General features: G+C 40.8%; 1 protein-coding gene across 1 annotated transcript in view; it reads right to left on the minus strand.

Annotated features, from left to right (window-relative positions):
* Window positions 1–8,768: 8,768 nt before the first annotated feature.
* LOC124711681 (UDP-glucosyltransferase 2-like) overlaps window positions 8,769–18,138 on the minus strand; it is a 52,717-nt gene continuing 43,347 nt past the window's right edge. The window contains exon 5 of the mRNA XM_047241880.1: window positions 8,769–9,439. Within this exon, the coding sequence (XP_047097836.1) occupies window positions 9,139–9,439 (301 nt within the window). The 3' untranslated portion in view covers window positions 8,769–9,138. The remainder of the gene's footprint in view (window positions 9,440–18,138) is intronic.

Raw genomic sequence — 18,138 nt, forward strand, 5'->3', positions numbered from 1 at the left:
TGAATCTCTATGTCCCATCCCATGTATATGTCTTACTGCTCTTTTCTGTAGTAGTAGTAGTAGTAGTAGTAGTAGTACTATTTTGAAATGTACATCAGCTGCACAGCCCCATAGTTCAATTCTGTAATTGAGAAAGGGGTAAAGCGTTCCATAATATACTAATTTAAGTGCTTGGGTGCTTGGCTGGGAACTATCTTTGCAAGCTGGCTTAGGAGATACATGGCAATACTGACTTTTCCGCATATGAAATTAATGTGGAATGTCCACAGCAAATTTTCATCAACTCACACCCAGGGGTTTACAGTTACCATTTTCTGTTGCAGAGATATTACACACACTATTCATATTGCTGTAGTGAGAACTGCCTGTTTTAAATGCCAGTAGTTGAGATTTGGTGACATTCACCTTGAGTCCCTGATCATTGAAGTATTTTGTTACACCACTAGTAGCAAGAGATTCTAGCTCATTAGATTTTCTCCCACAGAATAAGATTGACATGTCATCTGCATAGCTTACAATATGGGATTTAATAGGTTGTGCAATGTCTGTAATATATATAAGTAAGAAGGGTCGAAGGATTGAGCCCTGTGGTACGCCTTGAAACACAGGTTCACTTCTGGACTTGGAGTTCATGATTTTATTTTCTAGTTTGTATGACAATTTAGTGCTTTGCTTACGATTCAGGTTAGAAGATTCGTGGCTTGATCCCCAATACTATAAGATTTTAGCTTTTTCAGAAGTACGAAATGGATCAGATCCAAAAATCTACCTGCAGTCTGCATCTGCTGGTCCAACAGATAGTAAACTTCATGGATGAACTGTGTAACTGCTGTGGTTGTACTTAGCCATGCTGCGAATCTACAAGCAGTTTATGATTTGTGAAAGCACTTAGCTGAGAAAGGATAATGCTTTTGAATATTTTACTAAAAGTGGGAATTAATGATATTGGTCTATAGTTGGAGACGTCTTCCTTACTTCCCTTTTTATACACTGGTTACACTACACTCATTTTTAGAATCGTTGGATACATGTTTTCTCTAATGCTGCAGTTAATCAGGTGAGTAAGAGGTTTAGAGATTTCTTTAAAGAATGCATTAGTAATAGCACTGGATATGCCATCCCATCCAGATGAAATTTTTTTGTTAGCATGTATATTGCCCTGCGAACCTCCTGCTCATTCACTTCCATAAATTCAAATTCGGTACACTGGGTGAGATGGTATTGGGTCTCTACTTGTGAATCTATAATATGGGTTGATTGTTCGCCAGAAATGTAGTAGTTATTAAAAATATTACATATAGTATCGGGTTTTTTTACAATGTAACCATCATATCTTATGCTGAGTGGTTCCATGTTCATCTTGTTGGGACCTTTTCAGTATTTGTCAATCAGCTTCCTAGATGCTTTGCATATGTTGTCAGACTGTTTTATGGTTTTGCTGTTAATGTGCTTCCTTAGGTCAACAATTTCCTTTTTAAAAGTTTGCTTGGCCCTATTGTATTTTTCCTTGAAAACCTGCATAGTAGTAGCTTTATAAAGCTGGTTTAGATAATGTACTTGCTGGCTGAGCCTAATCAGATTTGGTGGGAGTTTTAGTCTAGGATTACTTCCATTTTGACAGTGTTTAACTACCTTCCAGATTTCTCTGACTGGACAACTATATTCGTAATGATGCAGTAGGGTAGAGTAGAATTCATTCCATTTCCCGTCCAACCCTTTTACATGGTACACAGAATCCTTTATTATTACCTTTATTACCAATTCTGTGTCATTCACCAGCCACAGCTGGACAGACGGCATCAAGATAAAACATTATCAAAATACATGAATACTCAGTATTGCTGAGGTTCCATATCTTCCTCTCAGTTTTTCCTTCATTAATTTTCATTTTGTTCATGATAAACCAGGCCTTAGCTTCATTGAACAAAACTTCTGCTTGTTGGACTGCCTCGTCAACATTGTCTCCTTTTGAGAACAAGGTTGTATCATCTGCAAACTGCAAGGTGTGCCCATTGGACCCTATGTCTTTTACAAAGATAAAAAACAGCGGGGGGGCCCTATTACCGATTCCTGTGGCACACCATGCTGTAGCTTCTTCTCACCTGAATCAGTTATTTGCACAGAGACAATCTGTCATCTGTTTCTCGTGTGGGATTCAAGAGTCTGCAGTACAGATCCCCCTGTACCATATTTTTTTTAGCTTTCTGAGCAGGGCCTTAAGTGGAATGCAGTCAGATGCCTTACTAAGGTCACAGATTACTAGTGCTATAGACCTTTGTCTTCAAAACCTTGACTTATGTTTGTAACTAAGTCAAGTACAGCTGTTGTTATTGACCTGCCCTTCCAAAAGCAATGTTGTGCATCATAAAAGAGACTATTTCCTTCAAAGTAACTTAATAGTTGTTCTTTCGTTATAGATTGCATTACCTTCGCTAGTACTGGTATTATAGATATGGGCCTGTAGCTTGACACTTCATGTGGGCTGCCTTTTTTGTACACAGGCACTGTGTGTGCTTCTTTCAGATCTGGAAATTCCCCTGCACAGAGGCTTTTATTTATTACTATTGCTAATGGTTGTGCAATTTCACTGATTATAGTTTTTAACATAGTACAGGAAATGCCATAAATATCAGGGCTCCCTGAAGATTTGTAGCTTTTTACAATTTTTATTATTTCTTTTGGATACACTCTCTTCCACATTACCATGCTGCATTTATTCTCAAATTTCACAGCAGCTGCAGGATCTATTCCAAAGTCATGAATTTCATCCACTGTGTTTTCCACTATTTTTTTATAAAATAGTCGTTAAACTCATCTGGACTGCAAGAATTAGAGCAAGAGGTGGGCTGTTTCCTGTGCTCATTAACCAGGTCCCATGCTGGTTTACAAGGGTTGTGAGCTTCTTCAATAAATCTGGCATTGCTTTCCTTCTTTGCTTTTTCTGCTTCCTTTCTGTAGATCCTTTTGGTCTGTAAATAACTAGAGTACAGTCTATCCTTAATATCTATATCTTTAGAAGCTATGACATTGTCATTTAGTACTTGGACAATACATTTTATTTTGGCTAGTCTAGGAGTATACCACATCTTTACTATGTTAGTTTTTTTGTCTACATTTTGATTTAGCATTTGAATATCTCTTGGGTTTTACTAGGAAATGTTCATCAAATTTCACTTTAAGGGTCTGGAACACGTGATTGAATGCATAATTTGGTGGTAATTCATAAATTATTTGGTGCCAATCTATAAAAGACACTGTAGTTTTGATATCATCTAAGCTTTTCTTTGTAATAACTCTATTTCTGAATACATAATTTGAATGCCAGCTGGGAATTTGTTGTGTACTTAATGAGTTTGTCCATAATTTCATGATTACTGCATGGTGATCTGCTAGTATAGGATCCACCACACTCACTTTGTAGTCCCAACTATTTAGGTTTGTCACAATTGTGTCAAGACAAATAGCTCCACCTGTTGGTAGAGAGTTTCCTACAAATAGCCCATAGCTGCTTACTAAGTTCATGAAAGCTCTTTCTTTGTCATTACTTTCTCCAATATGAATGTTGAAGTCTCCACATAAATCCCATTTCTCATTCGCTAGTTTGTCTTTAAGAGCATTAATATTTGAGGTATTCAGCATTTGTTTCTGTAGCACAATTTTTGTTATTTTAGGCACAACTGAATTTTTGTATTCTATCACCTGACGGAAGTGGTCAGAATAAAGAAAATCTAAGTTACTGTAATTTACCTTATCTATAACATATCTGTTGATTATAGCATAATCTATTGTAGTGGAACATGTGTCTGTCATCCTGGTGTCAGAGTTCACTATATTTACAAGATTATATGAGATCAGTACAGTTTCAAGTTTACTATACTATTTGAGTTTGCATCTATATTAAAGTCACCTAATATAGTAAGGTCATTAGAACTGGCCTGACCAACAAAACTACTAAGTTTATCCATAAACGACATTATATCAGCATTTGGTGGCCTATATACTCCAATCATTTTATGCATTGGTAACTTAAGACCATTACTGTGGAGTACAATACATGTAATTTCAATTGATCCTTCTTTGGTGTGGTGTTCAAGAATGGAAGTTTTTTAGCTTCTATATCCTTATTACCATAAACATTTTGGCTATGGTGACAGACCATGCACAGAAAACTCCAACTTATTATGATAAGACACTTTTATTAAGGTTCGTATAATTACAGAAAACACAAGAAAAACAATGCAGTATTTCATGACATGCATATCACTCAGTCAAGTAGTAGACAGGACGCCCAAAGAATCTTGACTCTCCAACGACCATTTACTATTTACTCTGCACTTCGCTGGTGGAGTTACTGGCAGTCGACTGTCGCCAAGTCCCCTCCCCCCCCCCCCCCCCCACTGGTGGGAGTGTGGAGCACTGGGCAAAGGACGTGGGTCTCTTCCTGTGTAGTGGCGTTGTGGGATGCTCACTGGTTGATATCAGCGTATGCTAAGAGTCCATACTGTCTGTGCAGGGTGAACTAGCGCTCGTATAGTCCACCATCCAGTGGAGGGGGGAGGGGCAGACTGGTCGACCTGCATGTGTGAACTGGACTGGCACAGAAGATGTTGTCGTTGCAGTACAGGCGGAGACGGGGATGCAAATCTTGAGCATCCCACCAGTGCTGAACGTTGCAGCTATGGCAGGTGTATCCACCCCATTTGGAATAGGGACTGTGCGCGGGATGGTGATATGTGACGTGGGTGTGCACCCACGTGAAGTTTCCCCTATGCGGAGGACGAAGATGGATCCCTCATGGAGCTGCAAGGAAAGCTCGTCACTTCGGCACTCAGCGGCGTTTATTGAGATGCGAATTTCATTGACAGTGCGTGTAGAGGGCACTAGGTGGTGTGGGGGGGAAAAGTAACGTAGTTCAGGAGAAACGCTGGAACACTCTGTGGGGGATTGTGTGCCAACACTTGGGATGGGGTAATGTCCCACACAACATGTGGTTGAGCCTGAGGTTGTGGATTGTCACACGTAGTGCCTGTGTGAAACAAGGGTAGAGTATTGCCATACCTAACCACTGAGTTGCCCACAGGTGTAGGCTCGGTGCACATATGATAATGGTGGGGCGCAGGGGAGTGGGCAGTCTGTGTGAGATCGGGGTCATTACCTGATGGAAGAACCCTCGACTCAAGGGGGTGTGGTACAGGTTCCTCGATCGTCCAGTCTGGTTTCATGCGTTGGAGGGAAACTGTCTGCTGGCAGCCACTGACAAGGATGTCCATAGTATTGTTCCTGCGAGAGACTACTTGATGCAGGCCAGAGTAAGGTGGCTGTAATGCCGTTTTGACTGTGTCACCCCGTAACATAACGAACTCGCAAGAGTCCAGTTCTGCATGCAGGAATACCCATGGACGGGTATGTGATCATGGAGGACGTATGCGGATCGTGGCTAAGTGTGTCTGGACACGCTAAACTGGCGTGGGGAGGTGGGATAGATTGGCGATTGCTTTGTCATTGACGAACTCTGCGGGGAGAACTAGGGTCTCACCATACAGGAGCTCTGCAAGTGAAGCCCGGAGGTCTGTCTTGTAAGCCGTGCGTATTCCTAGCATAACCAAGGGAAGGGCGTCGCACCACTCACCACCGTGGCACATGAGAGCCGCTTTCAGAGTCCTGTGGCACCACTCGACCTGTCCACCACTCTGAGGGTGGCAAGCCGTAGTGCAGAATCTATCAGCCCCACAGAGGATGAAGAGTTTGTCGAACAACAGGGATTCAAACTGTTTTCCCTGGTCGGTGGTGATAGATGTAGGGCAGCCAAATCGAGCTATCCAGGAGGATACGACTGCGTTTGCTACGGAACCCAATGTGATGTCCTGCAGGGGTATTGCCTCCACCTAACGTATAATGCGGTCAACGATGGACGGGATATACCTGAAACCATCAGACACAGGTAACGGTCCTACGAGGTCCACATGTACATGTTGGAAGAGGCCTTTCAGGATGTCAAATTTACCTAGACTGGGTTGTGTGTGCCTGCCGACTTTGCTGCGCTGGCACTGTAAACAAGCACGAGCCCAAGTACGACAATCCCTCTTCACATCTGGCCACACAAAGCATTCTGTAACCAGGTGCGTAGTAGCCTTAGCACCAGGATGTGCCAGGTTATGTAACGTAGGGAACACTTGGCGATGCAGCACAGGGGGAACAATAGGCTGGGTGGTGCCCATGGATGTATCACACCACAGTGGCGTGGCCGAGCCCGGTAGGTTACATGAAACGATATGAAGGGAGGTATCTGGGTCCTGTCAGAGGTTGTGCAATTCGGTGTCACTGTCCTGTAAGTGGGCCAATTCGTCGAAATTAATGGCGGACGAAATTGCAGTGATAAGTGATAGGTAGTCAGCCACCACATTTTCTGAACCTCGAATGTAACGGATGTCAGTTGCGTATTGACAAATTAAGTCCAATTGCGAAACCTACGTGGGGGAAGGTCATCAGTGGGCCTATGGATAGCCTCCGCAAGGGGGCGATGGTCTCTGAAAATTGTTATATTCCTTCCTTCGATGTCTGTGCAGAAATATTTTACAGCTTCATAAACAGCAAGCAATTCTCTGTCAAATTCTGACCATTTACGTTGAGCTGTTGATAGTTTTTTGGAAAAAAACCGGAGTGGTTGTGTCGTGTCATTGACATGCTGTTGGAGGACTGCACCTATTGCAAAATCACTTGCACTCGCTGTAATAGAGATGCAGGCATCTGGCAAAGGGTGGGCGAGAGTGGCACCACGTGCTAATGCTGATTTAAACTCTTCAAAAGCTCTCGCCATGTTGTCAGACCACTGTACTCGGCAACTGCCCGAGATTTGTTTCCCGGCCAATGCATCAGTCAAAGGGGCTTGAATTGCTGCCGCCATCGGCAGGTTACAACCGTAGAAACTGACAGTTCCTAAAAACCGGCATAATTCACAAAACGACACTGGAAGAGGTAGATCACGAATGCAGTCAAACCACTCCTGCGGGGGGCCTATACCATCCGAAGAGACGGTGTACCCCAGAAAAGTGACAGTGTTGCAGCGGAGTTGTGACTTGTCATTATTGATCTCGACTCCGTTACGTGTCAATAAGTCCTGTATCGCGGCCGGGTGGAGTTCATGTTCCCTGTCGGAGGGGGAAAAAATTAGTGTGTCTTTGAGGTGTGCGTAGCAATATGTGCAGTTAAACAGGAGTGAGTCTATAAAACGCTGCCAAGGCTGGGCCTCGTTTATGAGACCATAAGGCATGTAACAGAATTCGTACAGGCCAAAAGGTGTTATGACTACTGTCTTTGGTATGTCACACTGTTCCATTGGTATCTGTAAGTAAGCCTTGTGGCAGTCCGAGACACTGAAGATGCGTGCTCCGCTAAGTACTTGCACAAAGTCTTGTATGTGTGGTATCGGGTAGGCTCACTCATTGTTTCCTCTTGCATAACGAACTACCCACACAATATGGTTGTGGAGCCAGACTGACAGTATCCCATACATTGGTGTAATGTTCCCTTCTTATTGCACTCCCTACTAAGTATACTCTTTCATAATCCCTAAATTTAATATTAGCAGAAGATTAATGGATGGCAGAACTGGTCCATAAAGTGGTTTATATTTTCAGATATAAGGTTTTGCTTCTCTCCTGGAGCAGGGGCAGGGTGGTTGTGGTTGAGGCCTCTCTTCATGTTTTCTCAGTCCGGGATCAATGACCACTCCCCCTTGCAAAGACCAATCTTTTACCCCTCTGTTTTCCCAGTTTTTATATTTTGGCTACCGTTTTTTTACCTCCTCCTGCATGTGTCTTAACTTCCTCATTTTTACAGTTTGACTCCTCTGACTGGATCCGTCCACTTTTAGCACACCCTCTCCCTTCTGCTTCGGATTTGCAGGACTAATGCCCTCACCGTTTAGTACTGTAACCTTCCTCTCAATTAATCGATCCTAATCCTCTCCAGTCTTTTTCCTACCTCTTCAATTCTTCTGCCAGAAGAAAGAGCCTGGAGGAGAGGCGCTGTGTGGACCTCACCAGCAGTTGAGCTCCTGTGAGGAGATTGTATTTGGTATTTGGAGCTTGCTGTGAACAGTTATCTGTGTACACATGTTCATGTTGCATCTTCATTTTGTAATACAGTGTTTTATAGCAACATTATTCCGCTTTCTGTGATTCATTGCAAACAATCAATCCAGAAACTCCACACTATTTTAAGAACCAAGAGTCTCTAAAATATTTGTAATCCATCGTTACATATAAATTTCGGAGTGGCAGAGTCAGAGTCAGACCCAACGTCGGCACATAGTCTACTCTTCTCCAGAAGCACCAAAGGAGCCACAAACTTTAACTTCCCCTTTCTTTTGGCGATCATCATCTGTTGTCACGTGCATTCTCTCCGTTAGACACTGTGACCAGTTTTGGATTTTACACGGGTTACTAGTGTGTAGTTAGACATCAAGAATTGTACACTACCACCTAGAATTGTGTACTACTACCTTTCTTCCTAGAGCCTAAGCAGTTTTCACCCATTACCAAGATTTGAATCACCACTTCTACTCTGAGAACCAGCCCTCTAGCTTCATCTCAGCTGTAGAGATAAGTTTATTATAAGAGCTTTCGACAGATAAAACAATGTATGGCTAGTTGCATAAAGACATTGTGATTTATGGAACATTTGAGAAAAGAAAATAACAGATTATTTTAAAATGTTGGTTTATATTTTTATTGCAATATTCTAGTGTTTCTACTTTTTGAATATTGTACATAGCACCTAAAACAATCTCACTTATGTAGTAAAAAAACGTAATTACATACAAAACTTCTGTAAGTAAGTAGAAAATACAAAAAGTATTGTTTTTGAACAATTATTAATTAGTGAACAGTCTGTATATGGTCACTCCATGGTTTTCTCTGATATTTGAGACGAACATAAAGTATTCTTGTACCACTTTATTTTGTGTCCGTTCTTATATCAAGAGGTAGTTTCTGTTCCAAGAAAAATAAATAAATATTGAACATTGGTGTGTCATTTCCTCTCTAATCACTCTGCCTACAGCTGGCAGACTTCACTTTGATCCATCCTACAGCTTGTTACAGTCTGTAGGTCCCTGGGACCTCAACTTGACAGCTTCTAATCCTTCTTAGCTCCTTTCCCCTTCTTTGAGGCTGAGCCACTCTTGCTGGAAATAAGCCTCACAATGACCTTCACTGCCACGACTGCTGCCGCTACAGCTGCTGCTGCGCACGCCAGCAGGAAGAGGATGACATCTAGCAGCAGGTACTGGTACCACGTCAGGTCCAGAGCCGCAGACCGCATGTGGCGCGCCCCACCGTGGCGCAGTACGTACTCTATGGAGTTGATGGCCGTATCCAGAGGCTTTTCCGGTCGGTCGTGGAACAGCCTGGAGTACTTTTTTGCGTTCTCCATATATCTGAAATAATAATTTTATACGTGTACCCAGTACAATTAGTGTGCAAGGAGAGAAAGAAAAGAAAAAATAATGATATAAAATTGGTTTAGGGAGTGTGTTAACAATAAACTGACTGAAATAAATTCTCTGACCACGAATATCTTGGCATCAGCTGTACTAGATATACTACCTACTGGTGACACACACAAATTTGTGCCAGACCGGGACTCGATCGTGGATTTCCTGCTTATTGCAGGCAGTCACCTTAACCACTTTGACTATCCGTGCATGCCTCGCATACCGACCCAAACTTCCATGTGCCACACTGTCCACGTTCCTATACAGTAGTCCCCCAAATTCATCATTTAATGCTCACAGCTTTACCCCGTATTCATGTGCCTGTGAGAACGAGGCTATGACCATTAAGTAATGAGTGCAAGGGACTATGATACAGGTATGTTGACAGTATGACGTGTACAAGTTTGGGTCGGTCAGGAAGGCATGCAGGGTAGACCAAGTGGTTAATGCAACCGCTTGCGGTTGTCAGGAAATTTGGGTTCGGGTCCCGGTCCCGGTCCTGGTCAAGCACAAATTTTCATGACACCAGTAGGTAGTACATCTGTAATTAATACAGCTGATGCTAAGGTATTCAGTCAGCGAATTTATTTGGGACAGCTGTCAATCATAATTAATCCTAGCAGTATCAAGGCATTTTCCACAATGCACATTACCGAGGGGGGGGGGGGGCGGGGAAGTGGGGTACTTTATGCCTACAGTAAAATGTTGAAAGAAACAAATCTCATTAACTGTTGTTGAATAATATGAACAACATACTTTTCACAGAGGTACTGAGGTATAAGTAGGGTCCAGAATTTGAAAACAGGTTTTAGAACACTCTTGGCAACATCAATAATGTGTACTTCTGTCTTCATGACCACTACAAAAAAGTTTTAAAAATGCAAATTTTGTTTATTGTTGGTTGACTGTTACTCTCAACTCATCAGTAAGTAGGGACCTGAACCTCAAAATACTGAATACAACGTTCATTGTGGAAAGTAACATCAGTTAGCCTACTGAGATTTAAAATTTTGGTCTACGTTTAACTGAAAAATTTAAAACCCCCGAATTTATAGGGAATCAGGTAGAAGGATTAATTAAAAACAATAAAATTAGAGAACTGACTCTGCTCTATTTTGTTGTACAATCACCGTAAGTTATAAAACATATGATGACACAAATTACATGTAAACATGTTCAAAGGTTAAATATTCTATTCTATTTTATTTTATTCGGAATGGGAGAAGCCTGTACCACTCAAATGTTACTGGAAAGTGACATCAGAATGAGATGCACTTGTCCAGCACATTTTCCAACTGCCGTAGACTTTCGTGGTGGCATAGACTTTTACAGAAGTAAGGTGTGAGTGGTGATGAGCGGCAGGAGGGGGGGGGGGGGGTTATTTGTAGGTTATTCTGAGCTCAGTAGTGAAGCGGTGAGGCATCCCCTTTAACAATACAGCACTGTGATAGTGTTGATATGATACCAGCAGCTAGGGACAATAATTCTACTTAGTCCCACTGTGACGTGAAAGTAATGTTGTGTCTGCTCTGTGCTGTGAATGGAACTGATGAGAATGGTTGCTGTTTTCAGTTTTACAGTAAAGGTTCCGTGGTGGACTCCCCTTGCGTCAACGTGTCACAACTAACATTTTACATTCTTAATGCAGAAATGGAAATGACTTGTAGGTTATAGACCAGTGAATAAGTCACATCTTTGTTTTCCGATCAGACTCGAGTGTATACTATGCAAGAAATTGCCTCATTTCTTTTCCTGCCAAAGTAATTACACACCTTTCATTTTGATGTCAGTCCAGAAGGACAAATGTGTAGTTCATCGTAGATAAATAATAAAGCCTTCTGTTGCATTCCAATTAATTATACTGTGTCCGTTGATTCATTCGTGGAACAAAATCTATACTATAAATGTCTTCTAGTTATGTTGATTCATTCGTGAAACAAAATCTATACTATAAATGTCTTCTAGTTATGTTTACAGAATATTACGTGGCCTCCACACCTTAGAAATGCAATGCAGTATTAGCACGTGCAATCCAAAAATAGTGCATGTAAAAAAAACGGAACTTGTCACACAACTCCAGTGTCACATCCATATATGTTGGTGAATATATGAACCTACTTACATTAGCACATTTTTAACTCATTTTCGCGTTACCTTCGCGATTTTCCAAGTTAATGTAGATGGGGTTCAGACTATTGTTCTTAGAATTTGTTCAGCCCCTTTCCCTGGTATGGTCAAAAAGTCGAACAAACTCAACACAGACAGGCAGAGATGTGTATAACACCAAATATTAAACAACTTACTTCAATTAAATTAATAAGAAAGTACCAGAATGTTTTACAAATGCGTTGGTGTCTAAAAATATTTGTAAATAGCAGGACCCAAACCTGCTCCTTTCGAGTTGATAACTACATGTCTTTACCCACTATAGTGCAGTGTAGTCACTCAACTTCTGACACTGCGTCTCATCACAATCTCCTGAAAGCTTTTACCGGCGATGGGACATTAACAGAAATTTACTTCTAACAAATCGTATCGAAAGTGACATGTTTGCGATAAATGCTAAATGCACAGTTGCCGTGAAACGACATGGTGTCACATGACGTAACTTAAGTTAAAATACAAAAGCAGTGAAATACGTTAAGTAAAAACGACGTCTCCGGAGTTCTTTATTAGTCGACTGTTATCGAGTTTTCATGGAAGACACGACATTTTGAAGTCATTTCCCAGGAAGCTTCGAGTGACACTGTTTCCTCCCTTACAGAATACATCTGTTCTCATGTTGTATTTTCGTTAGAAGTACTGCATATCAATGAGTGACAAAGACGCCTCTCTTCCTAAAGTATTTTCATTTTCTTTTTTTGATATTTCAAACATTTCAAAAGTAAAGCCACTTGCTCTAATTTCGACTTTAATTTAGTTTATTTATTGATCATTTTAACCGAACTAACACAGAACAGCCGCTGAGGCTAAATAATATCTTCGAGACGGAAGAAAACGTCAATACATATCCGTGACATCAACAAGGTTACTTTGCAAAAGCAGTATTTGGTATCATTGAGAGGAGCAGAAAGGGTTACTTCTGTTCCCAACAGACTGAAAATTCGCAGTAAGTAGCAAGTCCAGTACAAATTTAGAAATGGCTGATAATGAAATTTTCACTGACATCAATAAATGGTCTAAAGGTGAAATTAAATTCTGAAAATACCCACTATATGCAATTCAGAATCTGTAAGAGATTTCCTTCCAGCATTGGTTTAACGTGAAGACATGCAGATTGAAGAGCTTGACAATGTTAAATTTCTGGAATTACAACTCGATAATAAATTCAGTTTGGAAGGGCATAACACAGAATTGCTGAAGCTCGTGAACAAATCTGTACTAGCGATGAGAATGATGTCAGACGTACGAAATATATATATAAAAAAAAGCTTGCATACTCTGCTTCCTTTCTCTCTAGTATGCCATACGGGATCATATTGTGGGGTAACTCGTCATATCGAGCAAAAGTTTTTAGCGTGTAATAAGATTCACTTAAGGTGTAAATTCAAGAACATCAAGTAGAAACCCGTTCAAGGAACTTTGAATTCAAACTAGTGCTTCTCAGTATATTATTCCTTAATGAAATATCTCTATTTCCAACCAATAACTCAATACATAGTATCAATACCAGCAATAAGAACAATCTACATAAAGACCTAAAATCACTTAGTATTTCAGTTCTGACAGCACTTGGTCGCCGGCCGTTGTGGCCGAGCGGTTCTAGGCGCTTCAGTTTGGAACCACGTGACCGCTACGGTCGCAGGTTCGAATCCTGCGTCGGGCATTGATGTGTGTGATGTCCTTAGGTTAGTTAGGTTTAAGTAGTTCTGAGTTATAGGGGGACTGATGACCTCAAATGCTAAGTACCATAGTGCTCAGAGCCATTTGAACCATTTGAGCACTTAGTCACAACAGTCAAGAGGCTTATACCAAGTGAGAATGCTAAAACTTTGCTATCGAATCCCTGTCTTGTATATTATGCTTTGAGGCGTTAATCGACGTTCACTATTTTGTTTTGAAATCGTTTTAGATACTTGTTTTTCTTCTTCCATTGGCTATTCTAGCCACTGTTAATACAAGTTTGGAAATCTCCCACCAGAGTGCATTAGGATGCTGTAACGTAAGTATCCGTTCATCGTAAGACAATGATTGGTCAGAAGCCGCAGCACACGTACTGTGGTGTTGTTACGCTCTTGGAAATACGTCCTACTTATGTATGAGATATCTTATTACTAAGTTACGTTAAATGAAACTTTAACATATTCAGTCATCAACGTTTTTCTTAATCTCGATTTAGCTACGTAGTTTTTATTTCAAAAATCGTGTACAGTCACAGCTTCTGCAGCGTTGTTCTCCGATTGTCGCGCTGTTAATGTGCAGCATGAAAATGGCTGAACCTGCTTTCTGTTCCGTAGTCAAACACGCGCGTGGAACACGGTTAAAAAGTGCCGAGAAATAGGCTGCTCTTAATCTTTTTCATAATTTTACGGAGATAATAGGCTTTGAAGTTTTCCCCGTGACATATATAATGCAGTTTTTACACAAACCCTCCTTGAATGTGTACCGCAGTCGTTAGCGAAATGGAATGTGAACCAGTTGAGGTTAAAAGTGCGTTGATTAAAATCTTCATGGCATCATCGTTGTTTTTTCTTCTCGCTCAATGTGAAATACCCACATCTCGTAATTATAAAACTCATCATCATTTTTTATGAATAATGGACGTCTTCTTGTTTCTAATTACACAATGGACGCGAAATTCCTGTTTCCATTTCAAATACAAATTCTTAATTATCGTTGTTTTATGCAAGACTTTATAGAAGTTGTTGAAGAAAACATAACAATTTAATTTTTAAGGCAAAAATGAAAAACCAAATCCTCTTTATTTGGACTATGTCTATCGTTTTACCACAGAGGTAGATAAGTATCGTACAAACATGAAAAACAATCATTTTCACAGCATCGAGCACATCGTACAAATGCTGCATTTTTACATTTTTTTACTGTACCATTATAATACGAACCCAACAGAACTGATCTGGACCCAAGCTGCGGGATTTGGCCCGAGAAGTAACAAAGACTAAGCTGCCAGTCGTACTGGAACTTAACGCAAGCAGCTTTTTCACACGTCACTGCCGAAAGCTGGCGGTATGTATAACGGCTCGTCAAAAGAAAAAATGTAGCGCCTGGTTGGCTTCTTGGATTCTGTTGTTGATAGGCTCTTTATCAACGTAGCAGGTGACACTTCCAGAATAGAAATATATTTATCGGATTCCGATAAGGAAGGAGCTAAGAGATTATCAGACAACTGATTGTAAGTAATACCTTCAGTGGCTTCAATATTTAACTATACGTTGAAATCCTTCAATACTCTCTTACGTTACACACAGCTTATGCAGAAAAATTACCCTCTGCGTTGCCTAAAAACGATAACGTGTTGCGGTTTTCGTCTAGTCGTCTAAGGAGCGTATTATGGGAGATTTGCACCGTATTATTTCATTCAGCTCACAAATTAAATGACATTCGAAGTTGTATTGGTCCTCTGCTCGTCGCTTTTGACAAGTGAACTGCAGCTGGTCACGTCACTGCAGACTAGCTGTACCAGCTGACCGGCCAGTGCTGTCCAAGTTAAATGTGCCGGTAAAGCTGTTCCGTATTATCGCTAAGTGGATGTGTGCGTAACGCACAGCACAAAACGTACCATTATTGTCGTACGCGACAGTACTCGAGACAGCTGGGGTGTAGTCCAACGTGAAACGGAAATCGAATAGGTTTCCAACAAATGCGGAAGAATACATAGTGCAGTGTTTTCATCACGTTTATTCTTGCGATGAACAGATTACAGCGACAGTTTGACGAACAGTTAGTAGAACAAAGCGCGCGAAATATGATCCGTTACTTTAGTTTCCTTGCTTGCTAACTGTGTTCGCAGTAAACGTGCGTTATTTTTGTGATTGTGTTTCTTTTCTTTGGAGGTATTGAGTGTGAGTGAAGTGAGCTATACTATCTTACGAGTAACTGCAGCGTATCACGAGTTCAGACACAGCGCAGTATGAATTAGTTGTGTAATTTATTAGGCAAAAGTTTGGGGCATGCCGATGGGATAAAAGTGAAATAACTTGATCCGAAAATCAATCAAGAACAAAAACAGTGTAAATACTGGCAAGAGTACACACGACATTTTAACAGAACAATGTAAAGTGCAGCTGAGTGGTTGTGAAGTGAAATACGCATTTTTCTGTTTCACGTGTCTCTTGACAAACAGTAGTGACAGTGCCTGGACTGAGGGTGGTACCACAAACTTAAAAAAATTTTACGAAAATGTCTCAAAAACCGGTATATCCTGAGTAAACTGATAGACTGCATTAAATTGTGCGGCAAATTCGACCTGGCCTTAAGGCGCCATGACGAAACAGAAAATTCCAAGAACCCAGGAATTTTTCGAGGACTAGTTGATCTGATGGCAGAACTCTACGGCGTCTTGAAGCAGCATATCGAAAAATCAGAAAATCGGGTTTCCTTAGGCCTCTCCAAAACAATTCAAAATGAACTGTTGGATTTAATTTACTAGATATGCCTAAATCTGATCAGGAATGAACTGTCGAAGACATATTTCCTTGCTATCGGAGTGAACGAAACCACTGACTGTGAAAATTTGTCAAACTGGTCGAAATAATCCGCGATGAGTTGCTGGGGCAACTTAACGGTAGATTTATTTCCTTTGTACGACCAAGAAGTCGCACTGCAGAAGATGTAACTAAGGCTGTTCTCAGCAAGCTAGAGAAAATGAACGTAAGTGTAACACCTGAGAAACTGAGAGCTCAGTGTTACGACGCTGCTGCTGTTAAGAGTGGCCCCAAAAGTGGAGTTCAAATCAGGATTAAAGAGGTGTATAAAAATGCTGCTTCATTCACTGTTACGCACATTAGTTAAATTTAATTGTTAAACGTTGTGTGACATGAATAAGCAAATGCGGATCTTCTTCAGCAACTTGGAAGGAATTTGTACCCTTTTTTTCGCAGTCTCCTAAACACATAGCCGTTCTTGACGATATAGTGAAGAAACGTGTTCCTACTTGTCCTCAGTCAATCCGGTGGAATTTCAAATCACTGAGCGTAACAGCTATACACAAATACCAGAAGGAAAGTTTTGTGGGTGGAAAATGTCATTGGTGATGATAGTAATAATTAGAAGACAATAAACAAGGCTATGAGGCTCAAAGGTTTCCTGCAAGACGGAGATTTCGTCTTCTGGCTACATTTTTTAAAAATAAAGTCCTGCCTCGTTTTGACCTGACTCCAGCAAAGGAATATTGATGCAGTGAAAACCGTTGAATATGTATCTCAGTTCGGAGCTTCTGCCCAGCATGTTAGGGCCGTTTCACTGAATCAAGAATGGCGCATGCATGTGACGGCAACGTGACTCAGATCAATGATTGATTCAGTTGTAAGGATCACTTGTCACTTACACAATTCTTTGAACCGTCATTCTTTCCAAACATAAAATTGTTTTCGCAGAAAAGGAATTGAATGTAGCTGTCAATGTTTATGTTATGTGAAGTTGTTAAATGCTAATTTAACTTACAGTAATAAGTAGTTTCAATCACGACAGCAACAGCAGATCGGCCATTTAGCGCCCTTAGACGTCTGAAGTCATATCTCCGATCAACAATGGGACAGAAGCGATTGAACAACTTGGCTCTTCTTCATGCCCACCGAGATGTTTTGTATGAATTGGATATCCGACCGGTCATCAACAACTTCATATTCAATTATCCAGCCAGACAGTCGACATTTGCACGTTTCTAAATACACTCTGGCCCTAACGATGGCATTTAAGGCAATATTAAAAAATCTTTATAAACTAGAGACTTAAATACATACATAATGTTAAATTTTCAGTTTCGAAATCTTAGTACTAGTTTAGTACTGTATTACTATATTACTGCAGGCCGGAGTGACCAAGCGGTTCTAGGCACTACAGTCTGGAACTGCGCTACCGCTACGGTCGCAGGTTCGAATCCTGCCTTGGGCGTGGATGTGTGTGATGTCCTTAGGTTAGTTAGGTTTAAGTAGTTCTAAGTTCTAGGGGACTGATGACCTCAGCAGTTTAAGTCCCATAGTGCTCAGAGCCATTTGAACCATTTTGAACTATGTTCCTGTATTACTTATTCGAAAATACTTAAATACTTTTAGGGTGTAAGATCCAATTAAAACCCGCTATTTACATACTTCTTGACTGAAAGTATTAGGCATACTGTACAAACATTATCAACTGTACTAAAGCATTAACTTTGAGATATTCTTTTTATTTAATGATCCCCGAGCCTTATTCAAAGTAAGCTTAAATTATCTATTTCACTTATTAATGAAAGTGCTACTATTGTGCGACGGCAATATTTTATGTTTTATTCTTTTAATGATAGTTTAGGATTTATTTAAATATAATTTCAGTCTTTTCAGAGCTACACTCCTGGAAATGGAAAAAAGAACACATTGACACCGGTGTGTCAGACCCACCATACTTGCTCCGGACACTGCGAGAGGGCTGTACAAGCAATGATCACATGCACGGCACAGCGGACACACCAGGAACCGCGGTGT

This window comes from Schistocerca piceifrons, chromosome 8 (genome assembly GCF_021461385.2).
Source record: "Schistocerca piceifrons isolate TAMUIC-IGC-003096 chromosome 8, iqSchPice1.1, whole genome shotgun sequence".
Classification (NCBI taxonomy): Eukaryota; Metazoa; Arthropoda; class Insecta; order Orthoptera; family Acrididae; genus Schistocerca; species Schistocerca piceifrons.